This window comes from Meles meles, chromosome 4, assembly GCF_922984935.1.
Source record: "Meles meles chromosome 4, mMelMel3.1 paternal haplotype, whole genome shotgun sequence".
Taxonomy (NCBI): domain Eukaryota; kingdom Metazoa; phylum Chordata; class Mammalia; order Carnivora; family Mustelidae; genus Meles; species Meles meles.
The window spans coordinates 40,662,394-40,679,301 of record NC_060069.1 but is presented as its reverse complement, the minus strand read 5'-3'; the positions used below and the strand labels follow the sequence as shown (position 1 = coordinate 40,679,301).

The following is a 16,908-nucleotide window of genomic DNA, read 5'->3' as shown; positions in this document are numbered from 1 at the left end:
AAAGTCGGGACCCTCCTGTCCACAGCGTGCTCCTGGCCCCTCTCCCTGCTACTCTCCCACCTCCTCTTCGACAGGTCTTAGCTTCTCTCAGGTTCTCAGAGTCCGTGTGCTTTCCCCCTCCCCTGGTACTATCCCCAACTTGGAAATGGAGCATCCCAACCTCATCCTTCTGGTCCCCATGAAGCCCTCTCTGGACACCCTATTCCCCCCAGCCTGGGTCATTTACCCCTGTGCAGTGCCCCGTAATACTGCGTAACCCCACAAGACTGGGAGCTTTGTGGAGGAGAAACCTTGCCCCTCCCACAGTCGTAACTTGGGGACACCAGAATGGTGCCTGGAACATGGTTGGAGCTCAGTATGTGTTTGATGACTAATTGAGTGAATCTCATGTCATGCTCTCAGCAGCCCCCTCCCTATTTATGGATGGGAAAGCTGAGGCTCAGAGAGGTTCAGTCATTTGCCCATGGTCACACATGGTCTCAGGTGACATCCAGGATTCCAGGGGGCTCAGCACTGGTTCACCAGGTGTGCTCTTCCCCAAGTACCTGCACAGAAAACCCAGGTGGTCTCCCAGGGAGAAGAGTCCACGTAGCCCTGAGGCATCACGCTGGCCTCACCCCCACATGAGTGTTCGCTCCTTGAATTTCAGTCCTGAGGGGTTCTCCAGGGCCCTGTGGGTGGGGGAGTTGGCCTGGGGAGGGAAGGGGACCGCCAGGCAGGCGGAGGGAGCTGTGATGAAAGCATGTGCTTCCCTCCCCAGGAGCGGCTCCTGCTGTCTGTCCTGCCCCGTCACGTTGCCATGGAGATGAAAGCAGACATCAATGCCAAGCAGGAGGATATGATGTTCCATAAGATTTACATCCAGAAACATGACAACGTGAGGTAGGAATGAGGCTGGGGGGCGAGGGCAGGGTGGGAAGACTGATCCCCAGGGAGGCAACATCCCCACTTTCTGCCCTTCCAAGGGAGGTCTGTGGCTGATCTGACCGAGTGGTCTGTGGCTTTGGGGTGTATTGTCTGGGGTGCCCCAGCCACGTGGCACCCTCGAGGTTGGTGAAGTGAATTATTAAGGGGAGGCCCCAGGGAGAAGCTAGGGAAGGAAGGAGGAGCAAAGAGAAAGCAGTAGCACCAGCTGTTGGGGAAACTCCTAACCTAACAAGGGAGACAGGAAGCCAACTTGGGACCTGCATGTTGCTATTATCATCTCCATTTTCATCATTATCTAGCAGCTTCCATTCCTTCTGAGCCAGTGTGTGACAGGCATTACGTACCTCATTGCCAGCCCTGCTGACCATGCTGCAAGGTGGACTCCCTTATCAGCATCCCTCGTTTAGAGATTGAGCTCAGAACAACTAAGACCCTCACCCAGGGTCACTCAGCCAGGAATGGTAAAGGGCAGTGCATTCTGGCCAACCTGCCCCGGAGCCCATGCCCCTTTTACGACACATTCGCCGCTTCTCTAGAGGGAAACTGCTGACGGCAGGCCTGCGCAAACAGATGTAGCCTAATAGAGTGCACAGTCTGCTTCGGAGTTCGTGGGGACGGGGAGCGGCTCAGTGGCCTTCCTGCAGCATGGCTTCCTGGAGAGCCCAGGAATCATCCCACAGGCCCAGAAAAGGAGCTGCTGAGGCTGCCTTTAAGAGAATGATTCTCTCCCTGGGCAGGTTTTCCTGGCTGGTGTAGAGGGAACCCTCTGGAGGCTTGGGCTGAATTTTCATAAAGGGATTAAATGGAATAAAATGAACAATGGTGCACACACCTACACGCACACGCTGATAAACATGCACTCAAGGCAAGGCTGATGGCTTTAGGGGTGGCGAGGGCACCATTTTCATGTAGAAATCATCAGAATTTCAGGTGCAATTGCCCAGTTGCCAAGTGTACCCCGGAATCCAAGGCTATCGGTTGCCCTTATGTCCTGTATCCATCTTCCAAAAGAGATACTAAGCCTTTGGGAGAAAGAGGTTACCTGAACAACATTTGTGTCCTCAGTTTTTGGGGTATCCTGATCCCCCTGAAGCCCACGCATGTTCACTGTCAGGCAGGGAGAGCGTCGCCAGTAGGTGGGAAGAAGGCTGCTGCAGGCCAAGTCCCCATGCCTGCCCAGGAGGCGTCCTGAGGGGCCGTGGGCTCCACTGAGTCGAGCTCAAGAGAGGAGAGTAGGGCCTGGGATTAGGTCAAGCTGTTGGTTCCCCACTTCTTCTCATACCCCTCTCTGCCCCCACAAGGTAGAATAATTGCTCACAACAACAGTCCTACTCATCTAGTGGCTCCTTTAACCCAGCATTCTTCTGAATACTTTCAAACAGTTGCTGAGTCCACAGCATACATATAAGAAGTCGGTGCTACTATTAGCTCTATTTTGCAGGAAACTGAGGCATAGAGATTAATTTGTCTAAGATCCTACTGCTGGTTAAGTGGGACAGCTGCCCCCAGGAAACTTTTTGGTATTAGAATTCTTACCTAGCCTTACTAGGTGTTTTTTACATGCCTAGGAGAAAGGAGTGTGTATGAGGATTTGTGGGAAGGAATCTCGGGGAGTTCCTGGCCAAGGGGAGACTCTGGAGAGAGGTTTGGCTTCTAGAAAGAGAGAAAAAGAGAGACAGACAGACAGACAGACAGACACTGTGGACCCACCAGGGGCCTTTCCTGTTTAGCAGCCTCTGAAATCTGGGGGACTCTAGGACACTTAAAGAAATAGCCTTCCCTGTTAGAACACATCTTGGAGGCCCAAAGTTCAGGTGGGAGCCGACACACAGGAACCCCTGAGCTACCCGCTTCTGGGATATTCTCTCTCAGTCCCGTCTTTACCACCTCAAGGGCCCTGGCATCGTTCCAAGCACAGCACAGACAAAAGGTGCTTTCCTTGATTGTTCTCAGCTCGGCAGAGCATCTGGCCGACTCCGCTAAAGTATGAAGTCGAACATGTAGGGAATGCAGAAAATTCCCAGCTCAGAAACAGTGTGGCAGGCAAGGCGTAGGTCCTCAGCCTGGCTGGGCTAGCACATCTGCCCACTTCTGCATCTCTGCCCCGCACCTGACCCTCTCACCCCTCCGTCTCCTGCCCCTCCGTTGCTTTGGGCCCCCAGCTCTCCAGCAAGGTGGTTGGGGCAGAGGGGCTGACTCGGGCCTCTTCTGCCACCATAAGGAGTCACCCGCTCCTGGGGAGACATCCCCTCATCTTTCCACTCCCAGGGAGGCTGTGACTTTGTGTAAAGAAAAGAATAATACCCTAATCACAGAGTGGCCCGAGTGTCCATGTGGCAAGAACCAGACCCCCCTCCCCAAGCCCCCGGGGGTATTTCTGTTTTCAGACGTGCTAAGGATCAATGGCAGATAAAAGGGGAGAAAAACCAAGACGCTACCCTTTTCATAGGGATGGACATAATTCTGACTCTGAAATTGCCAGGCTGATTGTGGTTGGTACACACCATAGCCCAGCCATGAGCAATCATATGCCAATAGCCCGTGGGGGCCGTTCCTGTTCTGTGAGCAGCTGTGGCCGCAGGTCTTGATGGAAACACATCGCACGCTCTGTCTCTGACTTGGGTAGGGGGCTGAGTAGTGGGTGGAGGGGTGACATCACGGTACAGAAACGCACCCTGGGGTGTGGTGATTAGGTCTGGGGCCTGGGGTTAGTCGGGCTCTGCTGTCCCCTGGCCATGTGAGCAGGGCAAGTGATGGGCCTTGATACTCTGACCTTCAGTCTCCTCCTCTTCTTGATGGGACGGGAAGGATACTGACTTAGCAGGGTTGTGGAGAGTGGATGAAAGCGTGTGAGGGAAGCGCTTAGTGCCGCGTCTGGCCCTGGCCACGTGTTCAGTAATTGGGAGCAGTGATTATCGTCGTTACTGCTATTATTGTGATGATTATCACACTCCTATCAACAAAGCAAGGCCTGGGGATTCTCTAGCTGGAGCGTGGAAGGGTGATGAGTCACGTTTGTCAATTCTCTGCGGAGTTATAATATTTAGAGAGGGTGATGACATGCTGCTCTCTAGCCCCCACCGAGAACAAGGCCACAAGAAAAATAAATCAGCCCTGCGGTGTGACAGACTGGGCCTGGATCTGCGGAAGGGCAGGAGACTAATGGGTGGGGAGAGTCTGGCCTGGGCAGGGAGGGGTGACAGCAGACCCCCACTGCCCTCTGTGCCCGATAGAAAACTGCCCCTGGGACCTGCCGGGGACCTGACAGATGGTTGGTGCTGAGCCACCACGGGCAATGCACTGAGGTGGGCCAAAGGCCCAGGAACCTTTGGAGACACCCCCTCCCCCCCCCCCCGGAGTCCCCAGGCTCTCCTGTCTGACATGTAGTGACAGATGGAGATGTTTTAGCCCTTCTGGCTGGACAGGGCAGCTGGAACCAGGGCCTGTGGCTGGGGTGTCAGACCTGTGGCTTGAGGGCCCTCCTCCCAGTCCTCTCCCCCCAGACACCTGCCTCTCCTGCAGCCAGGGCAGTGTGAAGGTCAGAGGGAGGCTGCGCTGTCCCTGCATTCCTGGGACAAAGGCCTCCAGCATGCCAGAGGCCTCCTCCTCTGTCTGGGAGGAGGGCACTGAGGTGGGAGGAAGGGGCTGGCCCTAGAAGCATGTAGCACATTCCCATGGGTCACAGTAAACTTAGAGATGCTGCCAGAACCCAGCTGTCACCAGGGGACCCTTGCCAAGATGTCACTGTTGTGGAACAAGATGAATGTCTATGTTGAGCAGCCTGGGTCACACCCCTCTCTGCTGCGAATTGGCTGTGGGAACTCAGGCGAGTCACCTAACCTGAGCCTCAGGTGCCTCATCTGTGACATGGGGATGGTGATGTTCCCTCACTCACCCATTCAGTGGCTGCTTTCCTCTGCTTTCACTGGTGGGACACTTAGCTACAGAGGCAGGGATTGAAATGGGAATTAAGAGGGACGCTATCTCCGATGTTGGGAAGCCCGCTTTCTGTTGAGGAAGACATACAGTAAACAGCAAGTCAATCAGTAAGTTGGGAATGAATCACATAAGGAATGGGGGTAGGGCTTTGCATTCTTACAAGCATATATAGATGTTACAAAACTTACCACTCAATTATTCTGTTGGGATAAAAGCCACAAAGGAACAGAGCCCCTAAGAGAGGGACCCAGGACTCACTCCTCGCGGGGTGCTTGGAAGGGAGATGAGGTAGAGTATGGAAAGCCGCTGCCAGGCCCCCCACCTGGGAGGTAGGTGCAGACTGTCTGCCCTCTGGAGGCGGAGCAGGGTATGTGGTGAGTGTCAAGGTCAGGTGACCATTACCCCCAAAGGTTTCAGGGGGCAGGGAATGTTCAAGCCAGCCCTGAGAGGCTACTGAAGAATACGCTACTGCCCTATGGGTCCGAACTGAGAGAGACAGCTTGGCACCTGAATGACATGTCCTCACGCGGGAGCCCTGCGGTTTTAGAGGTTGTAGATGGTGGGGCGGACTGGAGAGCCAGCTCCTCCAGGGGGCACTGGTCCTCACCTGGCTTCCTCTGTTTGGACCCCCGGGGGGGGGTTCTTGATGGAGTGCGGGTCTTGGCTCAATGGCTGGAATCACAGCCTCATTCTCAGGGCGGGGGGAGGGGCGGTCCCGAAGAGCTGCGAACTCAGGGGTGGAAATGAGGTAACTGTGAGGGGTGTGGAGGGGGCTGGGGAGGGCTTCCTCTCCTCCCTCCTCCCCCCTTCTTTCCTTCTCTCCCCAGCCTCTCCTGAACCTCCCCCTTTTAAGGTTATCATCTCTTCTCCCGTCTCCTTCAAGGACTTGGCTGTGTTCCCCAGGTCGTTCTGGAGTCTGGCTCAGCTGCGGCGCGGCTCTGAATTATAATGGCCTCACGACAGCGTTCCCGATGCTCAGATACCTGTGGGTGGATTGTGCACCCTGGGGGCAGAGAGGAAAAATATTTACCTCCAGTCATTTTCCTGGGAACCGACCACATAAGGGATGGCCTGTAAGCCTAGCATTCCTGTCTCCAACCTGATACTAGAAAAGTATTCTGAGCTCTACACTATACCAATTATAGACACAAGTGGCCTTTATATTATTATCTCATTCATCCCACATTTATTGTGCTGCCCCTCTTTGCCACGTGCGACTAGGAGTAGATAGAAAAGATACCGTGCTTGCGCCTCAGGGACTGTCCAGCCCAGTGAGGTCGGGCCATGCCCAGTGCGGTGGGAATAGCAGCCTCATAACCCATCGGGTCCCACTGGGGAAGCCCCTGGGGGCAGGGCTTTCCTCTGAAACAACCAGTTAATTCATTATCTTACATGATATAAAACAGGCCATTTTGACCTTTCCCATCATTGTGCAACCACCGTCGCCATCTGTCTCCAGAATTTTTTTCATCTTGCAAAACCGAGACCCTGTCCCCGTGAAACGACTCCCCATTACTCCCCTCCCACCCCCCGGCCCCTGGCAACTGCCCTTCCACACTGTGCCTGTGACTTTGACTACTCCAGGTACCTCATGGCGGTGGAATCCTACAGTACATGTTCTTTTGTGGTGGGCTTATTTCAGTCAGCATAACATGGCCAAGGCTCGTCCATGTGGTAGCGTGGGCCGGGCTTTCCTTCCTTTTCCAGGCCGCCTAGTACTTCGTGGTGTGTATACGCCACAGCGTGTTTATCCATTCATCCGCCGAATTGGGCTATTGCAAATGATTCTGCTGTGAACATGGGTGCCCAGGTCCCTCCCTGAGTCCCTCCTTTCAGTTCTTTTGGGTGTATACCTGGAAGCAAAATTGCTACATTCTAATTTTTTAAGGGAGTCCACAGTGTTTTCCATAGCGACTGGCCATTTCGCCTCTCCACCTTGCCCGAGGTGGTTTCTTCACTTCCTTGCATGGACGTGGGTCTTCACAAGAGACCTGAGTTTGTCCTTGGACACAGAATGGGGATCCGTGGGGAATGGAGCTGGCAGCCAGCTAGGACTTACTATTTTAACTCTTTGGATTCAAAATTGGGGCTCTTGGGGGTAGAGGGGAAGGCAGAGAAGTTAAGGTGAAGAGACACTGACCCGTTGAATGTGTCAGGCTAGGCCTTGGAAATTCTGATCCTAGTAAGAATTCAGAATAAGAAGAATTATCCTGGGTTGGGTAGGTCAGAAAAGACCTCATGAAGATGGAAGGGTTAGAATCAGATCTTAGAAGAATGTAATTAGTTTTCAACCTTTCTTGTTCTACAAAGGATGTGTTTTCTTTGTAGAAAATTAAGAACTAACAATACAGAGAAGACAGTAGAAAGCACCACGAGCTCATCACTGAGAGGTCACTGACTACTGCTCAGTCTTGGTGCAACCCCTTACCCTTCTTGGGCTTCTCCTGTGGGCCACATTCCCCCAGCTCTTGCAAGGCTTTCTGAACACAAAGTCTGTAAGTGCAATGGGAGGTCCACTATCTGGACGGTGAGAGGAGGATTTGGTGGGCGGAAACAGGGCAAGGGGATCAGGGTTTGGAATAGGGTCTGCAGGAGGCCCCGAGGCTCGTAAGAAGGATTCTACATATGTGGACCCCAGACCCACTGGATCCAATCCCGAGAGTCAAGCCAGTCACAGGGCCCTTCAGCTTTCAGAAGGAAGGTGGCCTGTTGCCATGAGAGGGGAGGGGTCATGGCTGTCCAGGGTGGAATGTGTACCCATATCCAGTGTGTTCAGCATTCTCTCAGTGGCCTCTCCCCTTTGCCTCTCCCAGCCTGTCCCTCAGAAGGTTCTCTGACTGCTCCTTGTCCAGACGCCCTGCTCTAATTGTTTCGCACCCCCCCCCCTTGGAAAATGCCCAGTCATCTGGAGTCCTTCATCAGCCAGATGTTGGTGTGAGCAGCCTGACTGCACCATTTGCCAAGTGTGTGCCAGTGACCCACCGCTCCTCCTTTATCGTACTGGAGGCCTGGACCCAGATTGTATGGCTTGCAGCACATAGAGGGCACGTTGCAGGGGTAGACCCCTCCCCAGCCTATGCTGCCAAGGCCTCTGGGCACATCCTGCCCTGCTTCCCTAAAACCTTCAGCTCCTGCTAAGCCCAGATCCTGAGAGCTGGGCTGAGACCTTGCCATACTCCCTTCCTGCCCTTGCCCGATGACCTCTGTTTCCCCAGGTCCCCACGCCTCCTGGGCTGGCCTCGACAGCCGGTTTGCCTCCCAGCATTTCTCAAGTCCCCTCCGTGTACAGTGCTGAGAAATGCAGGTCCGAGAAGCAGGTCCTTGGTGCCGCCTTCCACCGAGACCGTGAGAAGTCTGCGTCTGGGTGCCCCAGGGGCTGCTGGGTGTGGCTTCTGTTCAGGGGCAGGGTCAGACCCCAACATCTTTGTCAGGTCACAGCACCTGCAGGTGTGAGAGGGGGCAACGGCAGGGAGAGGTGCCTCCCCAAAAACGCGTGTGGAGAAGCTGGGCTGAGCTGCGGCGGAATGCTGAAAGGCCTGTTGTGGTCACTGGGCCGCCTCGGGGCCTGGCCGCTCTGGCCTGTGGAGGATAAGGCAGGCAGCCATGAGGGACGGATAGCCAGGTTCAGGGAGGAGTGTGCCACCATGGTGGGCCGGCGCAGCTTCCACGCGCCTGCTGCCCCCGCTGCCAGGGCCTGAGCGCTTTGCCAAGCTGAGCTCTCAAGTGGGAGCTGATGGATGGAGAAGGACTCGTTGCCTCTCTGGGTCCGGCATGCTTGGAAGACAGCCTTCGGGGTCACCCAAGAGCCGATCAGGAAATCTTGCCGGGGGAACAGACCGTCTGCAGCTGGGCAAACCTCAAAAACACAGGCGCTTCCTGAGTGACAGCCGTGGAGGGGAACCCTCCACCGAGGCGATAGCAGAGGCGTGTGACTTCCCTCTGACAGGAGGTGGGGGGATGTGGAGGGGGCGGAATTTTCATGAATGTGTAGGACAGGCCGCAGCGCTGCAGAGCTGAGACCTTGGAGACCCTGTCCAAGCCTCTGCACAAGGGAGCAACGTGCACTGAGCCCTGCTCGGAGCCACTCCTTTCTAGTGGGCTGGCGGCTCTGTCTCATCCCAGCTCATCTGCCGGCAGCCTGTGCCCCCTGACTCCTGCCCCCAGGAGGGGCTGTGAAGAGCAGGCCCAGCAGGCTGGAGGGATCTCCGGTTCTCTCGGCCCCCCGGAAGCCCTTCACACACCACCGTTGTTTCCCACGCCTCCTGGCATGGACTGGGAAGCCACTCATGGCCTCTGTAACTGTTTTGCCATTTGTCCCGTGAATGGTGCTGGACCTAGGCCCTGGGCCCCACAGGCTCCTGTCTCAGGTGACTTAGCTTGGGACTCCAAGAGGCCCCAGGGGGTTGAAGGAAGAGCTGCTGAAGTGACCGGTCTTGCCTCTTGCTTGCTTTGAAAGGGTGACTATTCTCTTCCATTCAACAAACATACATTAGAACATTGGGTTGAACTGGGTTCCCCTAAAACATACGTTTGAAGTCCTGACCCTGGGTCCTTGTGAACGTGGAAATAGAGTCTTTGCAGATGAAATCAGGTTCAGATGCTAGAGTAGGGTGGGCCCCTAATCCAATATAAGGAGTGTCCTCCTAAGAGGAAAATGCTGTATGAAGACCTGGATACACAGGGACAGCGCCGCGGGAGGTCAGAGGCCAAGATGGGAATAACACAGCCGCCAGCCCCGCAATGCCAAGCGTGGACACCCCCCACCGGCAACTAGGGAGAGGCAAGGAAGGCTTCTGCCCAGAGCCTCAGAGGCAGGACGGCCCGCTGACAGCTGGCCGCTGACGCTGTGTAGCGTTGGACTTAGCATGGAATAGCCACGGGTCTGGTATCTGCTGACTTTGCCTTCAAGACACTGACTCCAGCCCGGTGAATGTTTCTTAACTCTGGAGCCGTGGATCTTGACCCCAACCTGATCTAGCTCTGGTTTCTTGAGAGCTAAAGAAGAATTTCCAGAACAACTATGTGATGGCACTTTTCCACAGACTAGGAGAGACCTTTCTCTTGTTCCTGAGTGAAACGGGCCAGTTGCCTGCAAGACTGACCAGCGGAGAAGTGGCAGCTGGGTAGAGAGGGGGCTCTTGTTCGTTAGGGGGCTGAGATCAGCATCAGGGGTATGGCAGCCTTCCCTCCCTTTCCCCTCTTACCACGCATGCTGACGCAAGTCTCTCCCCATGTACTCCCCTTGGAGGGGGTTGCTGAGCCCATCTGCCTGGTCAGACCCCAGGCATCGAAGGCTGCTGGAGACTCCCGACCACCTCGCACCATCTGTGCCCCTGCCCCCCTAGCTGTCTGCTGAGGAACAGCTTGTCTGCTTTCCCGAGTTCTGTGGCCTGCCGGGGCAGTGTCTCTTCTCTCCACTCCTCCTCCTCAGCTTTTCTTCTTTCCCCTCATTTGGCCCGTCTGTCTACGCGTTCCCTCGTGTGGGCTGGCGGGTAGCCGCTGAGTGTGCCCCCCTCCTGATGGAGTCCCAGACGCCATGTGTGGTGACCCATACCAGCCCCTCTGGCTCCCTCTGCCCCTTTCACAATGTCAGACCCCTGAATTATGCTCATATTTACTTAAAATGGCTCTGGGGCCAACAGCTTCATATTTATGGTTCAGCTCCTGGGCTGTGAAGCCAGGTTGCCTGTGTGGCCTTGGGCATAGGACATATCCTCTCTGTTATCCTCCATTTTCTCGCCAGTAAAAGAGGGATATTGACCTCATAGGGTGGTTGTGGTGTTCAAGTGAGTTCATACACATAAAGGGCACAGGACAGTGTCCAGTTGTTTCAAAAGGCAGGTATTATTACCAGCCAGATGTGCGAAGACAAAGAGGTGAGGAGACAACTGCCATTGGAAAGATCGTTACTCCTCCTGGGAGAAGCGAGCGGGTTGCCCCCACGCCATGGGGGCCCCTGGAGAAGTGCTGCGGCGGCGGGTCAGGAGGCAGAGTGAGGGGGGTTTGAGGATGAGACTTTGTTGGGGTTTCTGCAGGAAGGAATGGGTAAGCAGGCTTGGGGTGGGCTAGTTGGAACCATTTCAGTGGGCTCTGTGGTGCAGGGACCGTCCCGAGTCTGGTACCCATCCCTGGAGTGATTAGGACAGGAGAGTCATGGCCTGAGCGTGAGAGCCTAGCTGGGCTATGGGGCACTGGACGCTAAGGCAAGCTGTTGACAATCTCTGAGACCTGACCGGCCTAGGACTGACAGGCTCCCCGGGGTCAGTGAGGCCCCAGGTATCAAACATCAGAATAGTAAGACAGGCTTAATGCGCCAATACACATTTTCCAGATAGAATGACAAAATATGCTTGTTCTACATTCCTTATTTAAAAAAGGAAGGCTATCCAGGGCCTCAGGGGCCTTGTGGTATAGTGGGAAGAGCGCGGGCCTCAGAGAAGGAGCCCACCATGCGGCTGTCAGCAGCTTCTTCCCTGGGGCTCAGCCGCCTCATCTGTGAGAAGGAGACACCAAGCCTTTGCTGCAGGGCTGCCTGGAGGACTCACTGAGAAGACAGTCTGCAAACTCCCAGCCCTGAGCCAGGCCACCGGGAGCATCTCTGTACATGAGGGTTATTACGTTTCTGTGTCCACTTAAAGAAAAAACTCCAGGGGCCCTTCCACGCTCCAACCCTGGGGCCTCACCTCTAGTGGTATGCTGTGAAAGCAAAGGAAGATGGCTTCGGTCTCCAGAACACAAGCCACAGACACAGACAGAAGACCCACGATAACCACCATGGGGACCGGCTGCTGCATTTGACTCCGTGCCTGCGGACGAGGCTGCCGTTGCTGGCAGGGACAAGTTGGAGGCTTCCAGACGTGCTTGCTGGCTGTGTCTTCCTCTCTCTCTTCTCCCTGAGCCTCTTTAGTCTGTCCCTTCTCGAGACTCCCTAGGGATGGAGGGTTTGGGCCTGAAACCCTATCTGTGGGGGTGGGAAGTGAGACCTTAGTGGGATTGACACTGGGGCCTGGAACACTTCCTAAGCCCATGAATCAAAGGCCGCAGCTACCTTGAAGGGGTTGTTCAGGAGTCACATTGGGCAGGCCCAAGAGGGGACAGAACTGGGGGTGGGGGTGCGCAGGGCCCTGTCTTCGGTAACTCAGGCAGATGCACACTCCCAGGCCTCATATGCCTCTGCCCAACCCCACCCCCACCATCATCCTGGGCAGGAGTGAGGGCACGATGAGAGCACAGAAGTTGTCTCCTGGGCAGCGTGGAGAGTCCAGCTCCCTCGACTCTCCAGGGCCAGGGCCCCTTGGTGCCCTCCCCCGCAGCCATTTGGAGCCCCCCATCCCCAGGACTCTTGCTGGCCAGCAGCTGCGTCCCCTGTCCTTCCTCCCTCACAGGGGTCTTCCTCCACCTGTCTCCCCAGCATCCTGTTTGCCGACATCGAGGGCTTCACCAGCCTGGCATCCCAGTGCACTGCCCAGGAGCTGGTCATGACCCTCAACGAGCTCTTCGCCCGCTTTGACAAGCTGGCTGCGGTGAGTCACCCTCCCTACTGTCCCCGGCACCCGGGGCCTCTGCCAGAGCCAGAAGGTTGGCTCCATCTGGGCCGCCCAAGGGAGAGCGCTATGGCCAAGGCCCTGTGAGCCCCAGGGACGGGCCCTGGGCCAGCATGTGCCCTGCTGGGCAGGGAGGATGCACGCACTGTGGCTGTGTTTCCTCACACCTCACACAGTTGGACACATCTTTGTACTGTCGGTGATCATGAGGGAGCAAGGCAGTGAGCCTTCCACCTGAGGAAGGGTGTGGGAAAGCCTGCAGGTGATGCTGCCCAGGCCCCTGAGGAATTTCTGTTTGGTGGGGCAGATTCAGTGCCCGTAGAGCCACTTTCTTGGGGAGCTCGGCCAGAGTGCTAAGAGAATGAGTCTGAATCCCAAATGGCCTGCAGACAGCTATGTGCCACCCCCCAGGGGCTTCCAGAAAGAGGACTCTGTGCTGTTCAGACAAATTGGAAGTAGCATCCCAGGCCATGGAGCCGTAAATGACATATTCGCTCATTCAGTCCCTGTTTATACTGTCATCCTCTCCAGCTTTTATGTCTTTGAGTGATGTCCTGGACCTCTGTTGAGTCACTTTATGTCAGGGCTGCCCACTGCAATGTTGACCGACAGGCGGACACATTTCCTTTTGCCATCAGACCATTTATGAGAGGCTGGTGCCAGTCAGAAGGGTGCCAGGGCCTCCAAGGGCATTGGATGGCGGGTCTCACACTGGCCTGGTGGTTTTTATTCCCTGACCATGGATGAGGGGAACTGGGTATATGCTGGGCCCTAGAGCATTGGATGGGCCTTAAATGAGAATCCAGGCCACACGGACATTTGAGTCCCAGTGTCCTACTTCATAAAGTAACCTCTGGCGGCCAGACTTGGTGAGCTGAGAATTGGTGACTAGTGACATCCCATCTGAGTCCTAGCTCTGGCTCAGTTGTGATTGCTGGGTGACCCCGGTTGTGCCTGGTTACTCTCCTCAGGAGCAGCAGTGGGCAGGACTTCAGCTCTAGGGGGTGGGGAGGTCTTAGTCCTCACATGCTTGCTGGTTAGCAGCGTGCTGTTTGGTCAAATCTCAGACAGGCTGAGGAGCAGGCCAGCTTTGGTTAAGTCTCATTCCTGCTTCAGTCTTTTTGTAAAAGATTTACAAGGCCAAAAGACTTACAAAAGACTCTTAGGCCAAGGGTCAGAGCATTCTCCAGGGCCTGGGAGTAGAAGCAGGGACACCGACTCTCAACCTGGGACCTTCCTCGAATTGATAAGCTTGCCCTCTTTGCTCCCACATCGGACCCACTGCACTCTTCTTGGGTCTCAGCAGTGACCATAAAAGTGAGTTCCTGAGCCTGGGGAGGCTGGAATGCCTGAGGGCTGCTCAGCCAGGCCTCCATCCCCCCCTCTGCTCCTGATAAGCCTGTCCTGGGGCCGGGGCCATGCATCTGTCTGTGCTTGCTGCCCTAAAAGGCAAGTTATTCCAGGCATGGGGTGAATCTGTTTGCTTCCCGTTTCTTTCCCTCCCACTTCTCTTTCCTACTATTTTTAATTTTTAAAATTAATTTGCTTTCCAGGAGAATCACTGTTTACGTATTAAGATCCTGGGGGATTGCTATTACTGTGTCTCTGGGCTGCCGGAAGCAAGGGCTGACCATGCCCACTGCTGTGTGGAGATGGGCATGGACATGATTGAGGCCATCTCGTAAGTGCCTGTCTGGGAGGGGACCATCCCACAGCCTGAGGACCTGATGTTGGAGGGTTGATTTGTGCCTCCCAGCTTAGAGCCTTCTCCTAGGCATCTTCTGCCCACAGCTGCCCGGGAAGCTTTTCCCAGAGGAGCGTGTCCCATAGGAGGGGAGAGCTCTGCAGACTCTGGGGCGGTGGGAGGTGTGGCCCCAGCTCTGCAGGCGAGGAGGACAAGCTGGCCATCATGCTGTGCCCTGTGCCTCCCTCCCTCACCTCTCAGGGCCCAGGGCCACCCAGCCCCATTTCTTCCCAGGCGAGAGAGGTTGGATGCACGGAGGTTAAACATCTCCCCAGGGTAATACAACATGCCAGGTGGATGCAAATTCAGGTGTCCCCATTTAAGAAAATCCATCCTTCGTGGGAGCAATAGCAAGAAGGATCTTCGGCCAATTCTCGGTCACTGCCAGCCAGAGAAGGAGCCCTGGTTATTAAAAGATGTGGAGATAATGGAGATAATCCAAACTTAGGCTCAGTAACTTGGAGCTTCAGAAGTAGCCTGGGTAGGGGCAAAGGAAGAGCCGCCGTAGACAAGGTCAGGGACAGAGCAGCTGTCTGGGAAGGCAGCCCGGTCCCTTCAGTTTGGTGGAGCTCCTTTGGCCAGTATTTGCTGAGTGTGCTTGTATGCCCCCCAGTCATGCAGAGCATACGGCACCAGGTGAGGGGGGCAGACTGAGATGGGGGGCAGGAGGGCATTTGTTTCCGTTGGGAGGACCAGGAGAGGCTTCATGCAGGACGTGGCCCGGGAGTTAAGCCAGAAAGGTAGAATGAGATACTAGCAACCCGAGCGAGGGTCCTGAGGCACCGTGGATGGAAGGCATATTCCAGCAGGGACAAGAGAAATGATAAATGACATAACTCTTCCCTGCATCGGGTGTTCACCACTCCCTGGCTGGTGGGGAGGAGGGCAAACCTCCAGGGCTGGTCCAAGTCAGGCTGCTGGCCCGCCACTGGCTGAGTGGGCCTATCCCAGGGTATCTGAGAGCATGCAGGTCCCCAAAGAGTAAGTACACACCGTGTTACTCCTGCCGCCCCCCCCCCCCCCCCCCCCCCCCCGCCGAGCTCCTGCTCCCTCTTCTGCAGACCCCGGGCCTCAGACACATGCCCAGAGCAGTATAGCTCTTGTCACACTCTGCAGCCCACGGAGGGGTCCCCCATGTCCCGGGGACGCCCACAGTCCTGGGTGTGGTGCCTGTGGTGAGAAGTGGTGCTGCTTCGAGCACCTGGAGCCTCCCCAGTCAGTTAACCACCTTGCTCAGTACGCCATTAATATCCAAGAAGCAGCAATGGGCACAACTAGGAGCATTACACGAACGGGGTTTGCAGTGGCTCTAACTTCCCTGTTTGGCTCAAGTGGGCACTAACAGCATTTGCATCCTCAGAATACAGTTGAATTGACTGAGGGTTGCGAAGGCCCAAAGTGCCTTCCTGGGGAAGCAGTGGGGTCAGGATTGGAGTGTGAGGCACTGTACCCCCTTGTGGCCACACCGGGAATCGACGCCTCCCTGCTTGGAGCTGCTAAGTACCAGGGCCCAGCCCCTGCCCACCTCAGGTGAAACAGTCTCAGACTCTGGGTTTGGGCTGGACCAGAGAGAAATGACTCTTTGACCCCTGCACCTTCTGTCACACCCCCGATCCCGTGCCTTCCAGCCTCGCCCCCACTCTGTGCGCCTGGTCCCTGACCCTCTCCTAGCCTTACCCCTGCTCCATCCCCAGGTTGGTCCGGGAGGTGACAGGGGTGAACGTGAACATGCGCGTGGGAATTCACAGCGGCCGAGTACACTGCGGTGTCCTTGGTCTCAGGAAGTGGCAGTTCGACGTCTGGTCTAATGACGTCACGCTGGCCAACCACATGGAAGCTGGAGGCAAGGCAGGGTGAGTGAGGGCCCAGACTTAACTTCCCCAGCCCCTCCCCACCATATTGTTGTGAGGCAGGGGGCTGGGGTGGGCAGGATGGGGTAACTTGCAACCCTGGGTTGGCAGAATTTAAGTAAACATTCGGCTCCTTAACAAATGACTTGCACCACACCAGGGCAAGTTGTAGGGAGCATCCTTTCAACCTTTGCCCAGAACTTCACCCAAAAGATATTTGCATAAAACAGGGTGGCTTGTTGTGCGATGGGATAGGTGGGGTAGAGTTCTGGAGGTGGGAGGAACCATGGGTAATTTCGGAGTAGCCAGGACAGAAAGGAAGTGGGACATGGGTTGGCCTGGATGGCTGGGCAGGATTCTGACAGATGAGGAAGGTGAGGTGGGGAGAGAGCCAGGCCAAGGGACTGAGGTGAGGACAGGCACAGGTGTAGGAAACATGGTGTTTCCAAGGAATGGAAGTAGAGCCCGTGACCTATTAGGGACCCGCAGGAGAAACAGTGCCTGTAATAAAAGGACCTCTGTGCCCAGCTGGGGGATCTGGGCTCAGGCCTCTTCTCAGCCGGGGCCACTGCCGGCTTCAGAGCAGATTAGCAAAGTTTGTGGGACTGAGGCTGTGTCCTCCTCATGAGCCAGTGATTTCTGCTATGACAGCGCTACAACTTAAGTGGGATGTGGTGTGCTCAGGGTGGATGCGAGCTCGGAAGGGGTCTCCCAGAGCCACCATGACGATGATAGTGGAGGCATCCAGCGCAACGAGATGGAGGTCGGGATCTAGGCTGGGGTTAGCGTTTGAGCCAAAGTGCGGGGCTCTGGGATCTGATCTGTGACAGAGTCGGCCACAGTGTGGTTCTGTGTGGGGGCTAGAGGTCTGAAGTCACGTTCTCTGCCCTCCTCTCCCCACGTC

General features: G+C 55.7%; 1 protein-coding gene across 3 annotated transcripts in view; it reads left to right on the top strand.

The window, feature by feature from the left end:
• ADCY5 (adenylate cyclase 5) overlaps positions 1 to 16,908 on the top strand; it is a 145,985-nt gene that overhangs the window by 88,367 nt on the left and 40,710 nt on the right. For 2 of the 3 annotated variants that reach the window (XM_046002127.1, XM_046002128.1), the window contains exons 3-6: positions 761 to 882; positions 12,278 to 12,389; positions 13,964 to 14,091; positions 15,849 to 16,007. In XM_046002127.1, the coding sequence (XP_045858083.1) occupies positions 761 to 882; positions 12,278 to 12,389; positions 13,964 to 14,091; positions 15,849 to 16,007 (521 nt within the window). The remainder of the gene's footprint in view (positions 1 to 760; positions 883 to 12,277; positions 12,390 to 13,963; positions 14,092 to 15,848; positions 16,008 to 16,908) is intronic. The other variant, XM_046002129.1, reaches the window with a different exon arrangement.